The sequence below is a fragment of the Monodon monoceros genome, unplaced genomic scaffold (assembly GCF_005190385.1).
Source record: "Monodon monoceros isolate NGI ecotype Baffin Bay Population unplaced genomic scaffold, NGI_Narwhal_1 Super_Scaffold_11, whole genome shotgun sequence".
In the NCBI taxonomy this organism is placed as follows: Eukaryota; Metazoa; Chordata; class Mammalia; order Artiodactyla; family Monodontidae; genus Monodon; species Monodon monoceros.
This window is the reverse complement of record NW_021703767.1, coordinates 140,349,903-140,372,861: the sequence shown is the minus strand read 5'-3', so window position 1 is coordinate 140,372,861 and position 22,959 is coordinate 140,349,903. Positions and strand designations below refer to the sequence as shown.

General features: G+C 42.3%; 1 protein-coding gene across 6 annotated transcripts in view; it reads left to right on the top strand.

The window, feature by feature from the left end:
- THRB (thyroid hormone receptor beta) overlaps positions 1 to 22,959 on the top strand; it is a 394,175-nt gene that overhangs the window by 342,460 nt on the left and 28,756 nt on the right. For 5 of the 6 annotated variants that reach the window (XM_029213969.1, XM_029213970.1, XM_029213972.1 and 2 more), the window contains one exon: positions 20,048 to 20,148. In XM_029213969.1, coding sequence (XP_029069802.1) covers positions 20,048 to 20,148 — 101 coding nt within the window. Of the gene's footprint in view, positions 1 to 5,330; positions 5,750 to 20,047; positions 20,149 to 22,959 lie in introns of those variants that run through there. The other variant, XM_029213973.1, reaches the window with a different exon arrangement.

Here is a 22,959-nt window from a genome sequence, read left to right as displayed (position 1 = left end):
GCATGGCTGGGTTCCAATAAAACTTTATTTACAAAACAGGGACAGGGCCATACTTGGCCTGCAGACCAAAGCTTACTGACTCCTGACCTAGTGAAAATGTGGACTGAGAAGAGAATATATTCCAAGACAGAGCTAAATATACTATGTATACATAATTACATCACTTACTACACCAGTCACCGTTCTAAGTGCTTTACTTATATTTAACTCACTTAATCTTTACAATAACCAATGACGTGGGCACTGTTATTTCTGTCTTACAAATGAAAAAACTATGAGCTAAATAAAAAGTTGATTTCTCCTCCTTGAGGAAAAAAAAACAAAAACCAAAACCAAGAGGTTAGCTGTTTAGGCTAGTGTGACAATCCTGTGGACCTCAGCAACCTAACCTCCTTCCAGCTCATTCTTCTGCCAGCTCTAGAGTATGACTCTCATCCTCGTGGACCAAAATAGTGGCTGGGGCTCCAGCCATCCCATATACATTGCAGGTAGCAGGAAGAAGTAACAAAGGAAAAGAAGCAAAAGGCATGCACCAGTTGTCAATTTAAATTGTCTTTTTAAGTTCCCTGGAATCTGTCTTACAATATTTCTTCTATTACATCTCATTGGCCAGAAGTTAGTCACACAGACACCCCCAGGTGCAAGGGAGACCGAGAAACAAGGGCCATGTGCCTGAATAACATTTAGAGGTTCTATTACTAAAGCAGAGGAAGAACAATCACTAGAGTAGACGCTAGAAGTCTCTCGTATCTCTACCTCCACTGCTGAAGTCCTACGTACTCTCCAAATGCCAGCTCACAGGTCACCCTTCTGCAAAGCCATCCCCAGCTCCCAAGGCAGAATCTTCCTGTGTTCCCATGTCATGGTCATCACGCTTCCTTGGATTTAGTTCGTCCTGGTGGGTCTCCTTGACCCATTTCCTCTAATTGACCAGATGACTCAAGGGCAGTGAGGCCAGATTGATATATGGAAGGTAAACTTTGAAAAACAAAAGGAAATAGGCAGTGAAGCTGCAACGGAAGAAAAAGGAGTGTCTCAGGACGCCCTGGTATCTGGTGAGGGGCTGGGCTTGGACGCCCAGCAGAACAGTAGTTCTCCAAGTTCACTGCCTGTGAAATAACCTGGGGAACTTGAAAAAGTCCTCACACTCAGGTTCCACCCCCATATCGATTAAATCAGAATCTCTGAGGGCGACCCCTAGGCACTGGTGTTTTTAAAGTTTGTGGGTGATTCCAATGTGCAGCCTTATTTGAGAATCAACACAGTTGAAAATAGAAGAAGAGAGAGAAACAATTCTCCTCCTTCAGAGACTTTGAGGGTTTGTTGTTTATCTACCAACTTCCCCAGCAAGATCGTTAGTCTTATCTTTTTAGGTTATTTCCTTCCCGCCAAGGACAAAGGTGTATTTAGATAATAAATTATTATTGATTGAAGCACTTCTTTCTTTTTTTTAATTTATGTTATTTTATTTATTTCTATTTTTGGCTGCACTGGGTCTTCGTTGCTGCACGCGGGCAAGCCGGGGGCTACTCTTCGTTATGGTGTGCAGGCTTCTTATTGCGGTGGCTTCTCTTGTTGCGGAGCACAGGCTCTAGGTGCGTGGGCTTCAGTAGTTGTGGCACATGGGCTCAGTAGTTGTGGCTCGTGGGTTCTAGAGCTCAGGCTCAGTAGTTGTGGCACACAGGCTTAGTTACTCTGCGGCATGTAGGATCTTCCCGGACCAGGGCTCGAACCTGTGTCCCATGCATTGGCAGGAGGATTCTTAACCACTGCGCCACCAGGGAAGTCCTAATTAGAAGCACTTCTAATGAGAATTGTGAAAGCCCTCCTGAGTTTATTTCAGTTAGTTTGATGCCCTTTGGGTCAAATAACTCGTTAGCTTCTCTCTCAGTAACTAAATTAGGGTCATCAGCCAGAGATATAAGAAAACAGTCTTACTGAAACTCACCTCGGTTGTGACATATGATGTGTTTAAATTGCTTTATTGGTTTCACAAAGAAGCAGGCCAGATCGTTCGTGAGTGGCCGCACTGGGATTGCCTCCGTCAGGGTGTGTGAGGGGCCTTATTTCAACTTGAACTTCATTTCCAGCTAACAGTCATCAGAGTCTCACACGTTTACTCTTAAGAGTAACCCCACTTGGTACAAGAAGAGTGCATTTCAGAAAGTTTGGTTCTGTTTTTTCCAAAAGATAAAAGTGAGTGAGGAAGTGGGTTCTCTTAAACATGTTTTGAAACTTTTTTCCTATTCAAAGATTTCTGGGAGAATTCAGGATTGTTTTAATTCAATCAAAATTCTCTTGACTCTCAGGGGTCTTCCAAATGTTTAGTGAAAATTGAGAGAGGCAAAAAGAGTTTTGCAGGGGTTGTTCTGTCTTTCTTCGCTGCAGTATGTAGATCCAGTTCTGGGACAGAAGAAAGCTCCGATTTTTCAAGCAATTTCGGAAAATTGTTTTGAAGTGTTCCTTTGTAATGAAATTTGAGATTCTGGCTTGAGTTGGTACTGTTACTGGTGGAAAGCAAAAAATGGCTTGGATTTGTGCCTGCAGTGAAACAGAAAGGGAGCCAGGAAATTCACTGGGCAAAACTGCAAAATTGGATGGATGTGACACGCAGCATCTAACCAGAAAAAGAGGCCTTGGAACATATGTGTTTGCCAGGAAAGAAAACTGCTTTATTGAAAGGTTAATTTTCAGATTAGTTTTGGGAAATTTGAGATAAATAAATGAGATCAGACAAAAAACATAAGGCCTGGATCCTTTTTCCTGGGGTTTTCAGAAAATAGTCATTGCTTCCAGTGAAATGTTTTGACATATTCACTAGGGAGAAAATGTTAATTGTAATGTTATGTGTATGTGTTCTTAAAAACACTTGCGAATAAATCTTTTATTTGTTTTAAGAGTAACCAGAGAGTAAAAACACTGTTAAAGTGTTAGCTGTGTTCTTCATTCCTTATGGTAAATTTTATGCCTTCTAGGATGTTGCAGTTCATTTTCAGGGTTCAAATGTACCAATTTGGAGACCATTCCTTTCCTTGTTTTATAGCTCAGTTGCAGTTTTTCGAGGAGTCTTATGACTAAACATCCACCCAGGGGTCTGCCTGGGTTTAGTCCCTCATCTTGTCTCATCTGTTGCTTGTTCTCTAATTCTTAACCTTCTTCCCTTGAATCCGTGGCTCCTTTATAAAATCATCAGCACTGACAGACTCACGACAATGGTCCACTTGACTCTGTGTTGAAAACACCCGCTATTAAGCTGCTTGGTGGCAGGGACCGTGACTGACTTTCTGAATCACCACCTCTGCTCCCACCACCTCCCTGCTTTACACTGAACAGATGCCCTATAGATGTTTGTTGAATGGCTGTGATACCCTCCTTGCTCCGGTCCTATGTGCCTGCCCAGAATTGTGTGTTGCAATTGACTGGAGCTTTGTGTCCAAAGCGGAGGTATCACTCTTGAATATTACAACATCACCTTGTCTGTGGTCCCTTAGGAAGGAAATACCAAGAGGTATTTCACAGGAACCCAAATGTACATGTTACCTCCCTAGGCCAACCCTGCCAACTAAGTCTCCAGAAGAAAGAGAAAGAACCTCCAGCTTCAAAGAAAGCAGCTTCTGGGACTTCCCTGGTGGTCCAGCGGTTAAGACTCCACCCTCCCAATTCAGGGGGCCCAGGTTCGATCTGTGCACAGGGAACTAGATCCCCCGTGCTACAACTAAGACCTGGCACAGTCAAATAAATAAATAAATATATATATATATATATATATATTTTTTTTTAATTCCTTAATTTAAAAAAAAGGAAAGAAAGAAAAGAAAGCAGTGCCCACCCTTCCTGAATCATGATCTAGAACATACATGCTCACCATCATCTACATGGAGAAAACACCACTGGTCATCCTAGCAAGCTTTTAAGCTCTAACTTGGTATTTGTTCGCATCTTATATGGTGATTCTCCTAGAAAATGCTTTTCCCTTTTGGATCACTATCTTTAAATGTCAAGTGCGTGAATACCACTTAAATCACAATTAAGCTCGAAGATCATCTCAAAAGCAGAATTGAATGGGAATAAAATGATAGTTGTATGATCTGAAAAAGGATGGATATATGTATATGTACAACTGAATCACTTTGCTGTACGCCTGAAACTAACACAACATTGTAAGTCAACTATACTCCAATATAAAATAAAAATTAAATTTAAAAAAAGAGAAAGAGGTAGCATACTATAAACAAAAAAAAATGATAGTTGCATAGTTTCCACAGACGACTGTTAAGAATGCTGTTACATTCTTAACTAACACAACATTGAAAATCAACTATACTCCAATATAAAATAAAAATTAAATTTAAAAAAAAGGGGAAAGAGGTAGCGTACTATAAAAAAAAAAGAAAAAGATAGTTGCACACAGTTTCCACAGACGACTGTTAAGAATGCTGTTACCCACAATCAGAACAGGAATACTGCTCTCACAGAGGGGTGCTCTGGGGTGCTCTGCATTTAGGGTGTCGGCACACACTCCCCCCTCATGCACTTACAAACACAACCAAGACAGAATGAGCAAAGTGAAGTTAACTGGAGGTTTCATGTCGATTAGGCTAACGATGTAGAAAATCACCAGGAGCCAGGAGCAGAAGAGAACTTACAAGCACCAGCGATATTTTCAGACGTGGCCTCCGTGGCGTGTTTTCAAAACTCGTGGGCCCTGTGTGTCATTAGGAAGATGGTTGGATCCTGCTTGAAAAGCCCGTCGGTAACATTCGACAACAGATGTAACCTCTAACGTTTGTGTGAACTAGATTAATGTTCTGGAGTCAGTCATCAAGCTCGTTACTACTGGATTTTCTCTGGTCCGTGCTAATAAACTAGATTATTGATTTTCGGATTTTCTGTGTATCCAAGGATAGTCTCTAAGATGTCTTTATAATGTTTCATGCTTCAGTTGTCAACCAAAATGACATAACAGTGAGTAGTCATTTTCTAATCACGTTGAAAGAGGTTCAAAAACAGCATATAAAATGGATCTTCCCAGCCTCGGAGCCACAGAAGCATCGTCGCTGTCACTCCTCGGGCTGGGTGGAGGTCATCCCTACCTGCCTGCCATCTTCCCCAGGAATTAGCTGAATTCACAGCTGAAGACCTCTGATAGTCAGAAATCTGCTTTCCAATATGTTTGAATGGCAGGACAGCTCCAAAGACACCTCCACCTAAATAGGATTTTAGCACATCAGGTGCTATTGCAAAGCACAGCAGGCTGGGTTGCCGGGTGGTGGGTGGTGTTTATTCATCTTCTCTTCTCCTTTCATGTGTATGGATGGACGATGCTCGCCGTATATGCCCAGCCCTCGGGGTGTACGGGCTGGGGATCTCATGCCTGGAGTGTGTGTATATGTAAAGTAGAAACGGAACCCGGGCAACAAAATGAACTTCTGTGTGCAAGAACGCTATGAATTACACCCAGCTGCCGGTAGCCACTGCTACATGCAGGCCACTGATTATTACGCGTGTTTCAAAGACAGTCCAGGTTACAGTGGTTGCAACGCTCAGGCTGTGCCCGGTAACAACATATATATGGAACAGGCCTGGGCAGTGAATCAGCCTTATACCTGTAGTTACCCTGGAAACGTGCAGAAAAGCAAGGACTCTGACTTGGACATGGCCCTGAATCAATACAGCCAACCTGAATATTTCACCGAAGAAAAGCCTACTTTTTCTCAACTGCAGTCGCCATCGTACTCTCAGAAAAAAGGTAGGGACCATCTTACTTCTATTTGATCCAAGTTTCCGTGTTTGTCTCTGGGGTGTTTGAAAGGGACACTTTGCATCCGCTTCGTCAAATCTTCGACTTCGAACGGTGAATGTTTGAAATTAAAAATAGCAGGAAAGAGAGGTTGCTAAGTGATCGAAAGGGGTCCTTGAACGACAGAGATTTCCGAGCACTTTTTTCTTCCTATATGAAAGCTGGATGGAGTTGGTTTTTGAGGCTGTGTGTATGTTACCTCTAAAGCGTGGGTGCGCACGCGCGTGTGGATATATACTGCCCCTAGGGAATACTGTCAGCTTCTTTGCTAAAGAAAATACGTAAAGGCTTCCCCTTGGTGGACAGGCACTGTGGCATTTGAAGTGGGATCATTCTCCTCGGCTGGGGTTCAGATTTTAAAACTCATTTGACTTTTTCTTGGCACTTCATAGTAAAAGTTTATTTTAGGTAACTAGTAAAATATTTCCGTGATTTTTTTTGACAGTACTATAATGTCGATATGTTGGGATTTGTAAATGTTCTTTTTAATATATTTACTTACCCATGTAAACTGTAAGGAATCTACTTGTAATCATAACAAGCTGTAAGAATATAAAACTCATAAAGAAACAGATACACTTTATCTTGCCATTGTGTCCCTAAAGTTGGACATGTCTGCAATCATGTCAAATGAACTCTGTACGAAACAAAGTGATATAGCCTTCAGAATATCCAATATTCATACAAGTGCAACATCCACTTCTTTTAATAGACACTGTGGCTTTCCAATGCTGTTTAATTTTCTATCAGTAGAATCTGTCTCGTATTAGCAAAAACTAAAATAAAAGAGGCAAACTGGCAGTACTCATGGAACTTAATAGCAGCTGCCAGATAGAAATGCTTTTGAAAATAGCTTAACTTCTAGTGCAAATATCCCAGAAACTCATTTTTTCTGTGAACAATCCACTGGATATCACAGAGGAAACCACATGTACAGGTTTCCATAATTTGCAAGAATATAATGCCCTCTGATCTTCAAAGATGAATTTCTCTATGAAATTATCTTAAAACATAATGTTGTTTGATTGTGACTCCTATAAAAATTATCATTTGCTTTTCTTAATGCGACTCCACAATTAAAAGTAGCCTGTTTTGAAAACTATCAAAATTTTCAAAAACAAACTAAAACTAAAACCCCTTTTAGTTTCTACCATATGCTGTATTTGCATCTTCTGTGCTATTCCGTAACTTCCAGATATGAAATATGCAGGGAATTACAGCATAAAACATATTCAGAGTCGTTCATCTGATTTTCATTTAGCTTCACCTCCTCTTGAAAGGCATCAGAAGTTCTCGTTTATTATAAGGGACACCCTAATGCGAATGTTTGAGGTAGACTGTGTGCTTTCTGTTTCATTTAATGCTGTACTTAAAAGTAATTTGTCTTTGGAAAGCAGTTAACACTGCCTCATTAGACATGCCTGGATATGTCTTTCCTAATGTAGGATCTCAAGGAAATATTGGTGTGTCTCTGTATTGCGGCATTCCACTATTCTTAAAAGTTCTTGCAAAACTTTACAGGCTTTTTACTCTTTCTCCTTTTGTCTTTTCACCGTATTTTCTTCCACCTGTGCTGGAGAATATTTGCTTATAAAATGCTAAACCAGCGATTCTTTACTAATCAACTTGACTCATGAACCAGAGGCTAAGACACATCGTATGCATATATTGATGTAATTTCTCAAAGCCATATGCCATTGAAAGGCCACTGCCACCTGCCAAACTCACTCAATCAGAGCAGGCAAATATTCTTAAATGCGCCATTATTTACTGTTACAAGTCTTTAAGTAAATCCCAGTAAAACTAAACCCAGCTGTCAACTGTCTCTTAGGACAAAAGGTCGGACCCAACGCGTTTATCCATATTGATCCATTATTGATTTTTGCTGCTGTTGGAGAACATCAGTAGTATCTCCTTAAGGCAAAATTAAGACAATAAACAGGTGTTCAGTGCGGCAGGCCTCATTATTCCAATTGGATTTTTATCTATTTTCATGAAATTCATAATTGCTTCGTCTGTGCTTGTCACTGTCACAACTCTAGACGCTCTTCGATAATGCAGCTGTCTTAACTTTTTCATTATTTTTTTAAGGATGGCTTATTCTCTAGCCTTAAGTTGGAGTTTTCTAGTATGTAGAGAATGATCATCACCTTGTTAAAAAAGAAGTGTGTATTAAGTACACATAGATAAAGTAAAGGAAGGCTACAGAACCCAGTGACAAGACTGGTTATCTCGATAACAGTCTTCAGAATGATTTAGTTCTCTTTGTGTTGTTTTCCTATGTTTTTACATTTATAGCCAAGAGGAGAAAAAGTTCTCAGGCTCCTGAAGCTCTGAGAACCTGAATTAAGGAAGAGTCAGAATGCAGTTCATTGGATCAAACTTAGAATAAAACTTTAAGAAGGGGGGGCAGTATAATTTTCACATTGAGAGGGGCTGAAATGCAGACTTGTGATGTCTGTCAAATTTTCCTATAGTATACGAGAAAAGACATTTTTAATTTTGAAAAGTGAGGGACAAATAAAAAGAACTCGACCAATCACTAAGAAGATACGAGCTCCTTATTTTTTAATCTTCCAAGTAACCTAGCCATGGTTTGTTATGTTCAAATCAGCCAACACAGCCAATTCCGCTCCACACTTTCTTCCTGGCCCCAGCTAGGGAGGAAGGGGAGAGTAGGTTTAGAAATCAGACAGAGGGATAGAGAATTGGCAGCCAGGGTGCTGCGACTTCTCCTTCGTGGCAGAGGTTTCAGCAGAGCTATAAGTCGATATCTTTTTTTTTTTTTTTTTTTTTTTTTGGCGGGGGGTGCTGGCTGTTTCCACCAGAAATTCCAGTTACATTCCAAAGTCCCCAAAGAGAGCTTGAGTCTGGCCGCTCTGCGGGCAGCTTGGCCAATTCGCCTCTGGGTCTGTTTCAACAGAATCCTTCCTTGGAGTGTCTGTCCTGTGCAACCCTCCTCCACAGGATTCTCTGCTCAACATTCTCCGTATCATCTTTACTGGAATGGCATGTCCAAAAATGTAGCTAGTGTGTTTGTATCCAAGTTGGTTATCATGTCCAAGGGGGTAAGAATTTCCTGGGTTTGAGCCAGGATCAAAGAGATGGCGCGTGTTTGTCCTGTTCCGTTTGGGGTTTTGACTGCACGTGTCCTTGTTTTACAGCTGCATTCTTACTAGTGCAGAAAGAAATATTCATACCTGAAGCAGAAACTCCACATACAGCTGTCCTTTCTGTATCTGTTTTCATTGCCCCTCTGCCTCCGGTCAGGAATCGAAGTCTTTTTTCACGTTCTGCAGCTCTGTTGACTGTACGTGAATAATTGTGTAGACATGAGAGATGGATTAGAAACAAGAGTTAAGCCCCAAAGAAATGCGATCTCTAATTAGAATTTCCTTAGCCTCTTTTAAAGTTAAAGAAGGATTGCTATACAGTACATTTGGGGATAGGGTGGTTCCACGGGCTGCCCTGAAAAAAATGTTACAGGAGAAACAAATACCCTTAAACCCTAGAATCACACTCAGTCCGGTGAGAGGCAGGCAGAGAAGGAGACCAAAAAAGGGAAGATTCGTGAGTCCCATTGCCATGAACTTGAATATGAAATGATGCCACACTATCTCAACTTCTTTCTCAACCCTTCCTTCTCGCCTTCTCCCTCCCTTTTTCTCTTTCCCCTACTATTTCCCCTCTACCTCTCTCTCTCTCTCTCAGTCTTCCTCTTTCTTCTCCAGTCTCTCCCACCCCTACTCTTCCTCCCTAGTTGAATTTGTTTAATTTAAACACATATATGATCCGTCTGCCCAATGAACCAAGTGTTGTAGGCATCGTGTCTTTACAATGTAATACTTAAGAGGTTAACGCAACTGCAGACTTTTCTGCAGTGCTTGTGTAATTGTAAGGATGCTGATGTAAATGTAGGATTTCAAATTGGGCATTGCCACCCATAGACTGTGAAGAGTCAACACCACTCCAGAAAATAATAGAACCATTTTTTAAAAATACAAAACCCATTTGTTGCATGAAAGTGCCTCTCGGCACCCAGAAATGCACAACAGTCGTTTGCAAACCAAGTCCAAGTGCAGACAAAGCATGAGCTGACTCTTCTTTCTTCTCCTTCCTGAGAATCAGGTACCTGTCTTGTCAAGGCATGTCCTTCAGAGATTGCATTGTATGCCCATCCTCAGGCACACACTGCCACTCCTCGAGATGAAAGCTAACAGCAAAAATCCAAGGTCTTATGAGAAACTGAAGTCAGGTGCCGGCAGGCTTGGGAAGGAATGTTGGAGCTGTTTATTTCCTGCATATGGGGTTCACGTCCACCACCTCACATCCCTCCACAAAATCGTTTCCACAAACTCAAAGCTTTTCTCTCAGCTCCCAGCATTCAGGTGCATTCAGCCTGAGGTCCAGTTGCTTCCCGCTCTACCATCTGCTCTGGGCCAGCTTTTAGGACCCCCTTCCTTGTCCTGATACCGCCCAGTGCTCACTTAGGCTCTGCATTCTCCCTTTTTCCACACCCTCATGACCAGGGCGCTTCCGTGCGCTGTCCTTGGTACCAGGCTCATCTCAGCGCCCTCTCTACCAGCTCTGTTCTCCAGGAGACTCCCAGAGTGGTCGGTCACTCCACCCATCCCGTTCCTTGTCTGCAGAAACTGCCCGCCACGCCGTCCTGTCCTCTTCTCTGCGTGTCCCCCCCCCCTTCTCCCCCAGAGCCTCTGCTTCCGGTCACTCGGTGGCAGTTCCTCCCTGCCCTCTCCACCCACCCTCAAACATTCAGACCCTTTCCATGACCTGTTGGATCAAACACGAACTCCACCACCTCTTCCCTGCCCCAGAGAGTTCCGTCTGGATTCTGGTTTCGTGCTTCCTCCCATACGCTCTGTTCCAGAAATCTCAGCCGGTCTCCTCTCTCGGCCATACTGCCCCCCATCCCTGAACCAATGATACTTTTTTCCCAGCCACACCCCAGTGTGCGCCCTGCCCTTCCCAGCCTGCACCACTTCAGGTCACTGATTCAGCTCACAGCTCATCAGCCTTTTCTATTTAACCGGCACCCTATTCTCTCCAAAAGCCCTGCTCCTGACCAGCCCTGACTTCAAAGACAAGTATCCCTTGCGTAATATAACAGTGCTGAATCATTTGTGTAAATCGCCTCGTTTTTTTTTTTTTTTTTTTTTTTTTTTGCGGTACGCGGGCCTCTCACTGCCGTGGCCTCTCCCGTTGCGGAGCACAGGCTCCGGACGCGCAGGCTCAGCGGCCACGGCTCACGGGCCCAGCCGCTCCGCGGCATGTGGGATCTTCCCGGACCGGGGCACGAACCCGTGTCCCCTGCATCGGCAGGTGGACGCTCAACCACTGCGCCACCAGGGAAGCCCCTTGATTAAAATTTTGACTGGCTAGTTATACCAATCTTTTCCCCATCTTAGTGATTTGCATCTTCAAGTGGTTTTAGCTCTAATTGTGGATTGAAAGGTTTTGTCAGGTCCTGAGGGTTGGAGTCTATGCGGACAGGGAGAAGGAAGGTTAGTTAGGGACTTCTTGTGTGTGAAACTGTATTATACCCAAGGTTAGCCCTAAAAATGAAATATTTTAGTTTCAGGAATTCTTGAGTCAGAAGAAATAAGGTAACACTTGCTTTGGCCCCCTTTTCTGCCTTAAGACTTCCAAGATGAAGGAAATCCAGAGTCCTTTGTCATCATGTCCTCTCCCCTTTTCTGGATTAACAACTCTGACCTGGTCCTCCTTCTGCTTCCCTTTCCCTCCTCTGCCCACACCCTGCAGAGCTCTAGAGTTTGAAGACTTGGAACTCGGGTATCTTCACCCCTCAGCCAGCCATAGGGCAAGGTATAGAGCAAAGATGCTCAGTGATGCCATGCGGGGAGAGCGGAGAGAAGAAATCTTTCTGAAGAAAGATTTCATGAATGGGAGCCTCTGGGTAGCTCTGCTGGGAATTTGCAGACAGCAGTGGAAGAACACCTTTAAATTTATCACTGCTTCAAGTTTGAACCCCATTTCTTACACACTGGGCCATACATGGTTGTTAAGTAAATGGATGGATAGATGGATGGGTGGATGGATGGATGGACAGATGGACACATCTATGGACAGACAAATGGATGGATGGAGATGGATGGATGGATGGATGGATGGATATAGTGTTTATCAGAGGGTTAAATATTAATGTGATGCAAAACATTATCTAGTACCAAGAATTGAATGTAAAAAGAGTCAGGATTAGTATCTTAGGAAAAAGCTAAGCAATGAACTGTTCAAGATTTTTTAACTATATAAAGAAATGACATCAGGAAGAAGGTGCCAGTGGGGAAAAAAGCTTAAATCAGAAGGGCCTGAGCTGTGGGATGATTTGAAGAAGTTTCGTTAAAATTAGAAAAAAAGGGGAGACGCAAGAGGGAAGAGATATGGGAACATATGTATATGTATAACTGATTCACTTTGTTATAAAGCAGAAACTAACACACCATTGTAAAGCAGTTATACTCCAATAAAGATGTTAAAAAAAATTGGAAAAAAAACTAAACTTGCTAATGGTTTAGCTTCCTTCAGGGTGTGAAAATATATTCTCATCCGATAGCCTGACCCAAACCACTCAGGGTCCTTAGCACTAACTTCACCATGAATCAGTACCTTTTTGAACTGCCCAAAGGATTCCCCACCACCAGTAACAACCACTGCTCCTTTTAGATGTCAGGACTGGTTGTGCTAGGCAAGTGGTCTGACACAGAAGGAAAGATTAGCCAGGTTGGAAATGGTCTCTGAGCCCAGCTCCTCTCCACTTCTGCTGGACTGACCTGCCTAGGCAGCTCCGTCTCCTTTACACCTGCCACCAAGATCTGCCTTATGTTCTATTCCTAAGGCCTGTGTGTCTGCCAGCAGGACAAAGGAGGGCCCAGTGTTTCTTCTTCTAGGACCTGAGATGCTGTTATAATTCACTCAAAAGAGTTAAACCAGCCAGCCTTCTGATTTTACCCATTCATGGGAAACCAAGTGAATTGCGTTCAGTGCCAACCAAGAAGCCAAGCTTGCTCCCTGTTGCATGATTTCTAGCGCAAATGCACACAACTTTCCTTCCACATACCAAGTCCCTCTGAGGATCAAATTTTTTAAAATTACTGTTACCGATGACACGGATAAACCTTGAAAACATTGTGCTAAGTGAAAAGCCAGTCACAAAAGAATACATATTGTACCATTCCATTTGTATGAAATGTTGAGAATAGGCAAATCTGTAGAAACAGAAAATGGATTAGTGGTTGCTTAGGGCAGAGCAGCTGGAGGAGGTGGGAGGGCCAGGGAGTGACTTCTAAAGGTACAAGCTTTCTTAGGGGGATGATGAAAATGTTCTAAAATTGATTGTGGTGATGATTTCACAACTCTGTGAATATATTAAAAGCCATTGAATTGTATGGTGTGTGAATTAGGTCTTGATAAAGCTCCTAGCAAAAAAGGTAAAAAAATAATGTGAGTAATTTTTTATCATGTCAACTTATTTTACGTGCAGGGTAATACTTAGCAATTAATCAGACATTTCCAAGTGTCCACTAAAAACATCTCCAAGTCCTTTGTTGAACAAACAGATGGAGTTTGCTTTCATAATAATAGGCTGGATAAAGTGACAGCATGGTTTATTAGTCTAAGAAATAACGCATCTGAGAATATAAAAGCTGGGCAAAATACATCATCCTTGCGCTATCCCATATAGTCATGGGCCTTACCTGTTTTCGGGCGTGATTAACCACGCTTCTTTAACAGTCACCTGGGACAGCTCGCAGATGCAATTCTCAGGTGAGCAGCCAGGCCTCCAGGATGTGCTTCTCATATTTGTTTCCAGGCAGAACACAATACTGACATTCAATGAGCGTGCACTCCTGGCAGCATGCATTTTCCGTGGCTGGGCGTATTGGCCGGCATGTGACTCATTTGGGGAGCATGAAAAAGCAAAAGGGTGGAGACCCTGAGACAGAAGAGCAAGCAGTGGTTAAGTTCTCTAGGAGAACTGGTTACCATGTGATGTTGTCATGTACATTCTGTAACCTTAAGAGAATCCCCACCTACCTGTTCACTATGTGTGGGATTTTACTCGCTGGTGACATTTAATGATGGATAATGGACTTAGGTATAATGATTGATGTATCATTGCTTGTGGTGACTGTTTTGGGTAAATAAGATGCTTCTGAGTTAATATTTTAGAGAAAAGAAAGAGATGGGTGGGGTGCACTAGTGAGATCATGTAAGCAACTGCTACCAACTTAAGTAGATGTTTCTGTAGACGTTTTGATGATTTAACTAAAGACATAGTTAATCACCTATTCATCCACCCACCAAGAAAATAATGTAGGAGAAATAAGAGAACAAAGCAAACCACCCTTCAGACTAGCAGTCAGAAAACAGAAGGAGGGACTTCCCTGGTGGCTCAGTGGTTAAGAATCCGCCTGCCAACGCAGGGGACACGGGTTCGAGCCCTGGTCCGGGAAGATCCCACATGCTGTGGAGCAACTAAGCCCGTGTGCCACAACTACTGAGCCTGAGCTCTAGAGCCCCCGAGCCACAGCTACTGCGCCCACGTGCCACAGCTACTGAGCCCCTGTGCCACAACTACTGAAGCCTGCGCACCTAGAGCCTGTGCTCTGCAACAAGAGAAGCCACCGCAATGAGAAGCCCGCACACCGCAACAGAGTAGCCCCGCCTGCCGCAACTAGAGAAAGCCCACGTGCAGCAATGAAGACCCAACACAGACAAAAACAAATAATAAATAAATAAATTTATATTAAAAAAAAGAAAGCAGAAGGAGCCCATTCCACTCGTACATTGAATTATCACTTGATTCCAGGGTTCACAGGAACTTTAAAGGCCAAACAGTTCAACCATCTACATAAATTGTTGAGCTACAGAGAAGAGAAAACTTCAGTGTCCTACTGCCAACACCAAAGAGTAAAGCAGGCCGGTAGTGGTGAGGTAGGGGGAGAGATGGCAAACATCCTGCTTCTTCCTAACTCTAGTGGATATTCTCCGGCCCTCCCAAGGCATGTCCCTCAAGCAACACAGTGTCCAACTGCAGTACAGTTTGTTCCCAAACATGAGATTAGAAGGAAAAGACCTGCAGTTCTCTCTCCCTTCTCTCTGCCATCTGCACCTGATACCAAGAACTCAAAAGTCTTTACTCTGCTCAACTGTACACAACCTGTAGGTGTAAGAGATCAAGATGTAGCTTTCCTATGCAGATGGTGAACAGGCACGTGAAAAGATGCTCAACATCACTAATCATTGGGGAAATGCAAATCAAAACCACAAGAAGACATCACCTCACACCTGTCAGCATGCCCATCATGAAAAGGAACACAAATAACAAATGTTGGTGAGGACGTAGAGAACAGGGAACATTTCTGCACTGCTGGTGGGAATGTAAATTGGTACAACCACTATGGAGAACAGTATGGAGATCCCTTTAAAAAACTAAAAATAGAGCTACCATATGACCCATCAATTCCACTCCTGGGTATATACCAGAATAAAACAAAAACACTAATTCGAAAAGATACATGCACCACAATGTTCATTGCAGCTCTATTTGCAATAGCCAGGACATCGAAGCAACCTAAGCGTCCATCAACAGATGAATGGGTGAAGAAGATGTAGTACGTATATACAATGGATTACTACTCAGCCGTAAAAAAGAATGAAAATTTGCCATTTGTAACAACATGGATGGACTTGGAGGGCGTTATGCTAAGTGAAGTAAGTCAGACAGAGAAAGACAAAAATTGTATGAGATCACTTACATGTGGAATCTAAAAAAATACAACAAAGTAGTGAATATAACAAAAAAGAAGCAGACTCAGATATAGAGAACAAACTAGTGGTTACCAGTGGGGAGAGGAAAGGGGGAGGGGCACGATGGAGGTCGGGGAGTAAGAGGAACAAACTGTTAGGTATAAAATAAGTTACAGGGCTATACTGTACAGCATGGGGAATATAGCCAATATTTTATAACTATAAATGGAGTATAGCCTTTAAAAATTGTGGGACTTCCCTGGTGGCGCAGTGGTTGAGAGTCCGCCTGCCGATACAGGGGACACGGGTTCGTGCCCCGGTCCGGGAAGATCCCACATGCCGCGGAGTGGCTGGGCCCGTGAGCCATGGCCGCTGGGCCTGCGCATCCGGAGCCTGTGCTCCACAACAGGAGAGGCCACAACAGTGAGAGGCCCGCATACCGCAAAAAAAAAAAAAAATTGTGAATCACTATATTGTACACCTGTAATTTATATAATATTGTACAGCAACTGTACTTCAATAAGAAAATTTAATTTAAAAAACTGTAGTTTCCTGACAACATGGATATGTATATTCCATCTGCCTTTAACAGGAGGTGCATACTTTAATCATTGGATTACTTTGTTATTTAAGTTACTCTGTGGGACTTCCCTGGTGGTCTAGTGGTTAAGACTCCGCACTTCCAAATCAGGGGGCACGGGTTCGATCCCTGGTGGGGGAACTAAGGTACCACAGGCCACGTGGCACAGCCAAAAAATAAAAAAAGTTTTTAATTAAAAAATAAATTAAAAATGTTACTTTGTGTTTTATGAGTATGTGTTCCAATGCACACACGAGCATATGTGCACACACAGTCAAACATACTAATCTACGATGTAGAAACTAAAATGCTACAGTGGTTATCTCTGTGGTAGAAAGTTGATAGGTTAGTCTGTTTTTTGCTAATTTATGTCTTTCAGTTCTTCTACAATGAATTGTATTACTCATGTAATTTTTTATTTAAAAACTCTGGACTTTATAAGGAACTAATATACACATTGTTTTTGATTCCTAAAGACTGACCACTGGAAAATGTTATTTAGTTCCAGAGTATTTCTGACCATTTTCACTATGACTCTCCCCCCAATTCTACATACTTGATAACTAGTTGGTTCTCTAGACACATAGCCCTGTTGGAACTTTTATGTTGTTTCTTTTTATGGATTTCTTTACTCCCAAAACTGTATTTGGAATAAATTAATGCCTCGTGAGTTTTCCTGTAGATTTTATTAGTATTTCTCCTTAAATTTGAGCGCCATCAGTTACCTAGCAGACAGTGGCATACCAGCTTGGGATTTGGGGTTTACTATCACGTAAAGAGGAGACCTAACCAGCAAGCAAAGACTCTTTTTGAGTGTAATGAATAGTGGTTTTTATAGACCAAAGGAGACAGCTGAGCAAGGTGTATAAAATTCAGACTTCAAATCTCCCCTTTTTGGTGATGGCTCCTCAACCAAACTGGCCTGGACGTAGTGATTTTCATTTCTCTGCTGTGGGAGCATGGCATCTCCCTTAAACTGTCCTTAGCCCCGTGTCACTCTAGTAAACCCAGTGATGAGAGCCATCAAAGAAAGCGGGACCGAATCTAGTTGATTGGTGAGCGTGTGTGTCCCCAGATCACTAAGTCTTAGATGAGCTTGAATCTGGATGTCTTAGTGTTAATCTGAGTGGAATTTTGGGTGTTTTGTTTGTTTGTTTTTACCAAAGTTCAGACTTTCTAAGGCAGTTTTCATGAGGCTGGAAGTCTGGGCTCCTGTGTCTGCATTGCTACCTCTCTCAGAAACCCTTGCCAAGATCCTCAGCCTTCGCAGGCACACCTCCAGACTTCAGCTTGCCCGTCTGCACCGTCCGGATATAAGCCTCTTCCCTTGCGCTCTTCACCACTGGCTCACAGCAGCGATCTTGAGAAACTGTGATGCTATCCATCAGAGGAAGCAGGTGCCAAACACTGGGGTTTCAGCGTGAACGATACGATCCCTGCCCTCTAGCTGGAACTCTAAAGCCTACAGTGAACCAGAGATCATGGTCTAAAGGGAGGAAAAAGTTCACAGGTTGTTAAGATGCAGATAAGAAAAGGGCTGCTGGGCTTCCCTGGTGGCACAGTGGTTGAGAGTCCGCCTGCCGATGCAGGGGACACGGGTTCGCGCCCCGGTCCGGGAGGATCCCACATGCCGCGGAGCGGCCGGGCCCGTGAGCCATGGCTGCTGAGCCTGCGCGTCCGGAGCCTGTGCTCCACAACGGGAGAGGCCACAACAGTCAGAGGCCCGCGTACCACGAAAAAAAAAAAAGAAAAGGGCTGCCACTGGGGCAGCACAAGGAGAAATGGAAGCACCCAACCTGGACTCGAGCTGGGGGTGGGTGGGAAGGCATCTCAGAGACTTTCCCCCTTGTGATTTGGACACTGCCCTGTCCCAGCACTGACCTCATTATATGCAGATGATCTGTTATTGTCTGTTTCCCCCAAAACACTGAGAGCTGCCCCAAGAATTAAGACTTAGTCATCTTTAGATCCTTGGCATGTTGTTGCCTGGCACATAGCACCCGCATATATATGTTTATCGAACGGAACCGTCCTCTTTTATCTCCTCGTTTCTTTGTTTTTTTAATAAGAGCTTTATGGGGACATATTTCACACACTGTAAAATTCACACATTTAAAGTGTACAAAATAGGTTCATTCAAAGCAATGGTTTTTCACTCAGTGGTTTTCAATATATTCCCAGAGTTGTACAACCTTCAGCACTATGAAATTCCAGAACATTTTCATTACCTTGAAAAGAAACTTTGTACCCTTCAGTGGTCATCCCCCATTCTCCCCTCCCTCCAGGCCTTGGCAACCACTAATCTAATTTCTGTCTCTAGGGATATGCCTATTCTAGATATTTCACACAAATGCAAGTATCTAGCTTCTTTCACTGCATGTTTTCAAGGTTCATCCTTGTTGTACCATGGAACAGTACTTCTTTCCTTTTCCTGGCTGAATAATACTCCATTGTACAAATATACCACATTTTGTTTATCCATTCATGATTTGATGGACATTTCAGTTGTTTCTACATTTTGAATTTTATGAATAATGCTGCGTTGAACCTTCATGTATGAGTTTTTGTATGGATACATGTTTTCACTTCTCTTGGGCATATACCTCAGAGTGGAATTGCTGGGTTGTATGTCACTTTGTGTTTAACCTTTTGAGGAACTGCCCGTGTTGTCTGGTTGTGCTATCATAATATCACAAGTTTGCAGAATCTTTTTCTTTAGATGGCCTTATTCATTCTACCTGAAGTTAACTGTCTATTTTTAGAAAAAGACCAACATAACTTATACTGGAGGGCTGGAAGTCAGGAGATCTGGATTTTAGTCTCTGCTGTTAATTTCTAGTGTGAGCCTGAGGACGGCCAAACCTCTGAAGGCCTGTTCACCTCAACACTACCTGCTCTCCCAGGACCTTTCCAGCTATAAAGTTTTCTGAATTTATTGCATGCTGCCTTGGTTCCAAAGTAGATCAAGTCCCCTAAGAACAAGTTCAGAAATAAGCCTTTCGAAAGAGGCTGTGTTATCCAGAGCACCCCAGGTGTCTCAAATCCCAGCCTCTCTGGATCGCTCCATATAAGCCCAGGCCCAGGGATTCTCAATTCTAGATGTACATTAGAATCACCCAGAGAGCTTTTAGGAAATTCAATGCCTATGTTTCCACACCCTAAAGCCACTGAAATAAGATTCTCTGAGGGGATTGGTCTCTCAGATTCAGTATTTTTAAACAGTTGATTCTAAAATTCAATAATTTTAAACAGGGTGATTCTCAGGTCTAATCATGAATCTATTGTATTACAGTGTTAGGAAGAAGAAAAGAAACTGTTTCCCCAGTTCAGTAATCTAAGTTAGTGATTGGGGTGTGAAAATGGGTACAAATCCTTTCAGGAGCAAAGAACAGGTTGCTCTTGAAAGATCTTATATTTTCTTTTTAATAATTCCCCGTAATGTTATGTATAACAAAAATGATAAATCCACTTGTAAATAAATTTTTTTAAAAATCCAGGCCTCTCTGCCACATCCATTGGCTGCAGGAGCCTCCGGGCCTGTTCCCACCTGCACAGCAAGAGTGAGCACACCTGTTTCTAAGGCATTCCGAAATCCCGGGCCTGTTAGCTCTGTAAATGTGAACTGAGGTCCTGGGGAAATATAAGATACTGAGCAAGTGCATTAGGTCACTTTTTAAAATGTTTTCTTGTTCAATGTTTTCCTTACCTTGTATATTTAAAACTAAATGATCACAAGATGTAAACTGTAAAGCAAAAATTGTATTAAAATGTACAAAACAAGTCAGCCCTGCTTCCTCATCCACCTTCCTCCTCCGGGCTATGGTGTGTCTTTAACGTGATATTGTTTTTTCACACGCTTCTTCTTTCCTTCTTCACAGGCTACATCCCCAGTTACTTAGACAAGGACGAGCTATGTGTCGTGTGTGGTGACAAAGCCACCGGCTACCACTACCGCTGCATCACGTGTGAAGGCTGCAAGGTAACTGCCCTGGGGCCAGTGAGCCCCGATCCAGCCCCTTCCAGGAGTCCTCCAGAATGCAACCTGAAGTTTAGGTTCCTATTAGAGCCAAATCCCGACATTCATGGCCTGTGTTCATCCTCTTCATTTTGGGGGGCGTATTCAAGAACTGAATTTTTTTTTTCTCCAAATCAAAAATAACTAGATGAAGTTTTGTGACAGTGTGAGGTCTGCTGTTTTAGACAGGGAGAAAATTGATAAAATGTAAAGAAATTAATAAAAGCCTCCCTTTGAGTTTAAAAATGCATAGATATTTTATAACACGCTATCATCCCATGAAATAACCATTTCTCCTCCTGTTTTATCTCCACTGTTTAAGGAGGAAGAGTTCACTCCAACCCCAAGCTAGTTGCCAGTGTCAATCTGAGAGAATTTGCTCACTTTTAAGGGTTCCATTAGGGAATATCTTTGAGGCTACTTAGGTTCAACTATATTCTGAAATGATCCAAACTGGCTTATGGCACAGCCTGCAGTAAGTAAATTCTGGTCGTCCATCAGCTAATTACACGCTCTCCAGACCCATCTTCAGGAGACACTTGACAAGAAGACACCAGTGATCAACAGTCAGTTTACCTCCTGAAAGTGAACCTGAATTTGCCTACTTACATTTTCATTATCAAAGTGAAGATGAGTTTCTGGCAAACACGTTTTGGTCCGACAGCCTAGCCTAGAAAATAAAGTCCACTGTAAAGGTAAACAAAGCTGAACCCAGTGCGTTCAGCTAATGTTTTATAAAGGAGGTAGTAAGTCAGAGAAAGGCTTTAATTTTTTGTTGAATGTTTTATTTACCTTCCGTATTTTAAACTAAATTATCAGAAGATATGAACCGTAGAGCAAAAATCGTATTGTTTATAAAACAAGTCCGTCTTTCCCCCTCCGTCACCCACCTCACTCCCTCCTCTCCTTTCCTCCCTCCTACTACCCTCTTTTCTCCTAACCTTTGACCTTAAACCACCAAAATCAACACGTTAGGTTCTGTTTCATACTAACCTGTCTCATTTCCCTGGTGGAAGATTTTCCATGCAAACTCCCTACTTTTTGTGCACGAAATGAGGAAACATGTAGCCTACTGATGTGTTGAGATGATCTATCCATTGAAAAGAGGTCATTTTTAAGACCTCAAGGCAAGACTTATTTTGGAATGTGATGTAATATGTTCTCATTCATCCAGGCCCCTTTGATATAGAACTTGTCACCTTGTAACAAAGACTGAGCTACAGGTTGCTATTACGTCTGTGGAAGTAGTGTCTTAAGGAGTTTAATGGCATTAATTACAAATAAGTTGCAGCTGTTTATTAACTGGGACACTTGCAGACTCTGTCTCTTGAAAGCCCAATTCTATCGGCTTGCTTTGAAAGGAATAAAACTGCATGAGTTTAGATACTTTCTCTCATTCCAAAAGCTCACTAATTCAAATGGGTCTTTCTTCTAAATTAGCCCCAATTCATAAGGCTTTTACCTACCTGATTATGCAGCGCTGAGATTCTCTCAAATCAGTTTTTAATGACAAATTTTGAATTCTGGGGGAGACTCTAATGACAATTCCATTTATTACTCAACTCCCAAAGTGACTCTAAAGACCAAACGTGCCTTACAGAGGACTTAATGATCGTTAGCGATTGACTTAAACAAAGGAGAACCAAGCCTATTAACCTATTAATACGTGTCTCTGACTCACGTATGTCTTCATGATGATCAAGAAATCCACTACCCTCTTCTCCCAAGATCACAGGATGTTTGGGGCCTGATTCAACTGAGGTTTACTTAAAAGAATCAATCATGTAGCAGAAAGCTAGATTTCTCAGCCCTGGTGCCTTTGTCTCGGATCAGAATCCTGTTTCCAGGATAGCCCCAATCATAAAATCAGAAAGTCTTCCTAGGGCGGTTACACAGATCATTTAATGCAAGGACAGAGTGTCTTGGAAAGAGACAAAAGAGGTGGTCAAATGAAACACAGTTTTGAAAAATGGCCAAAGATGAAAAATGTCGTGCTTCACATCTTGTTTACTCAAGCCTGTAATTTGCAAGTATTTCTACCCCATACTCGTAGTGTGTAGAGGGAGAATCTTTTTTGCCTGTTTCTGCCCTGAAGACAGTGGAAATCTTTTGGAGATGTTTCGTCTGTTGTGATGGGCCAGTTTTCATGCATCTTTTGTAGAAAGAATGTTGATACTGCCCCGAGTAAATCACTTTTTAAAGAGAGACTCGAAGCTTTTTTAACAGTTGCCCAAATATTGAACTAGGAGGGTGACAGTTCCTTGGAGCACCGATGAGTGCATCATTTTGGACCACTAAGGAATGGATCCAGTTCTTCTCAAAATGCAGAAAAACGAGTCTGAGGTCGATTTATAAAGCAAAACCTCCGCTCACCCACAAATCATCGATGAAAGATATGTTCTTATTCAGTCCCTGGGACATCTCTTTTGTCAGCTCACTGCTAAAAAGAGCTTTTTATAAGTAGATTCTGTTAAGTATTTTCTATCCAAGTTCACATCCAAAAATTAATTTTTGTCCCTTTTTAAAATTAAGGGACCTACCATCTTTAACATTTACTCAAATAAAGTGGTCCCTTCATGTGGGAAAATATGCTTTTAGCATAGCTTAGGGAAGGCCAACATCTTAAAAGGGATTTGGTCCATGAAGTGTCCGAGAAGAGTCAGCAAGGTAAGCCACAGAAGAGATGGCACTATGAATAGCAAAGCCTGCTACCTCAACATTTTTTCCAAATAAGCCAAGTATAAAAGTTATTTCATTCATTCCTTGTAAAAGCTC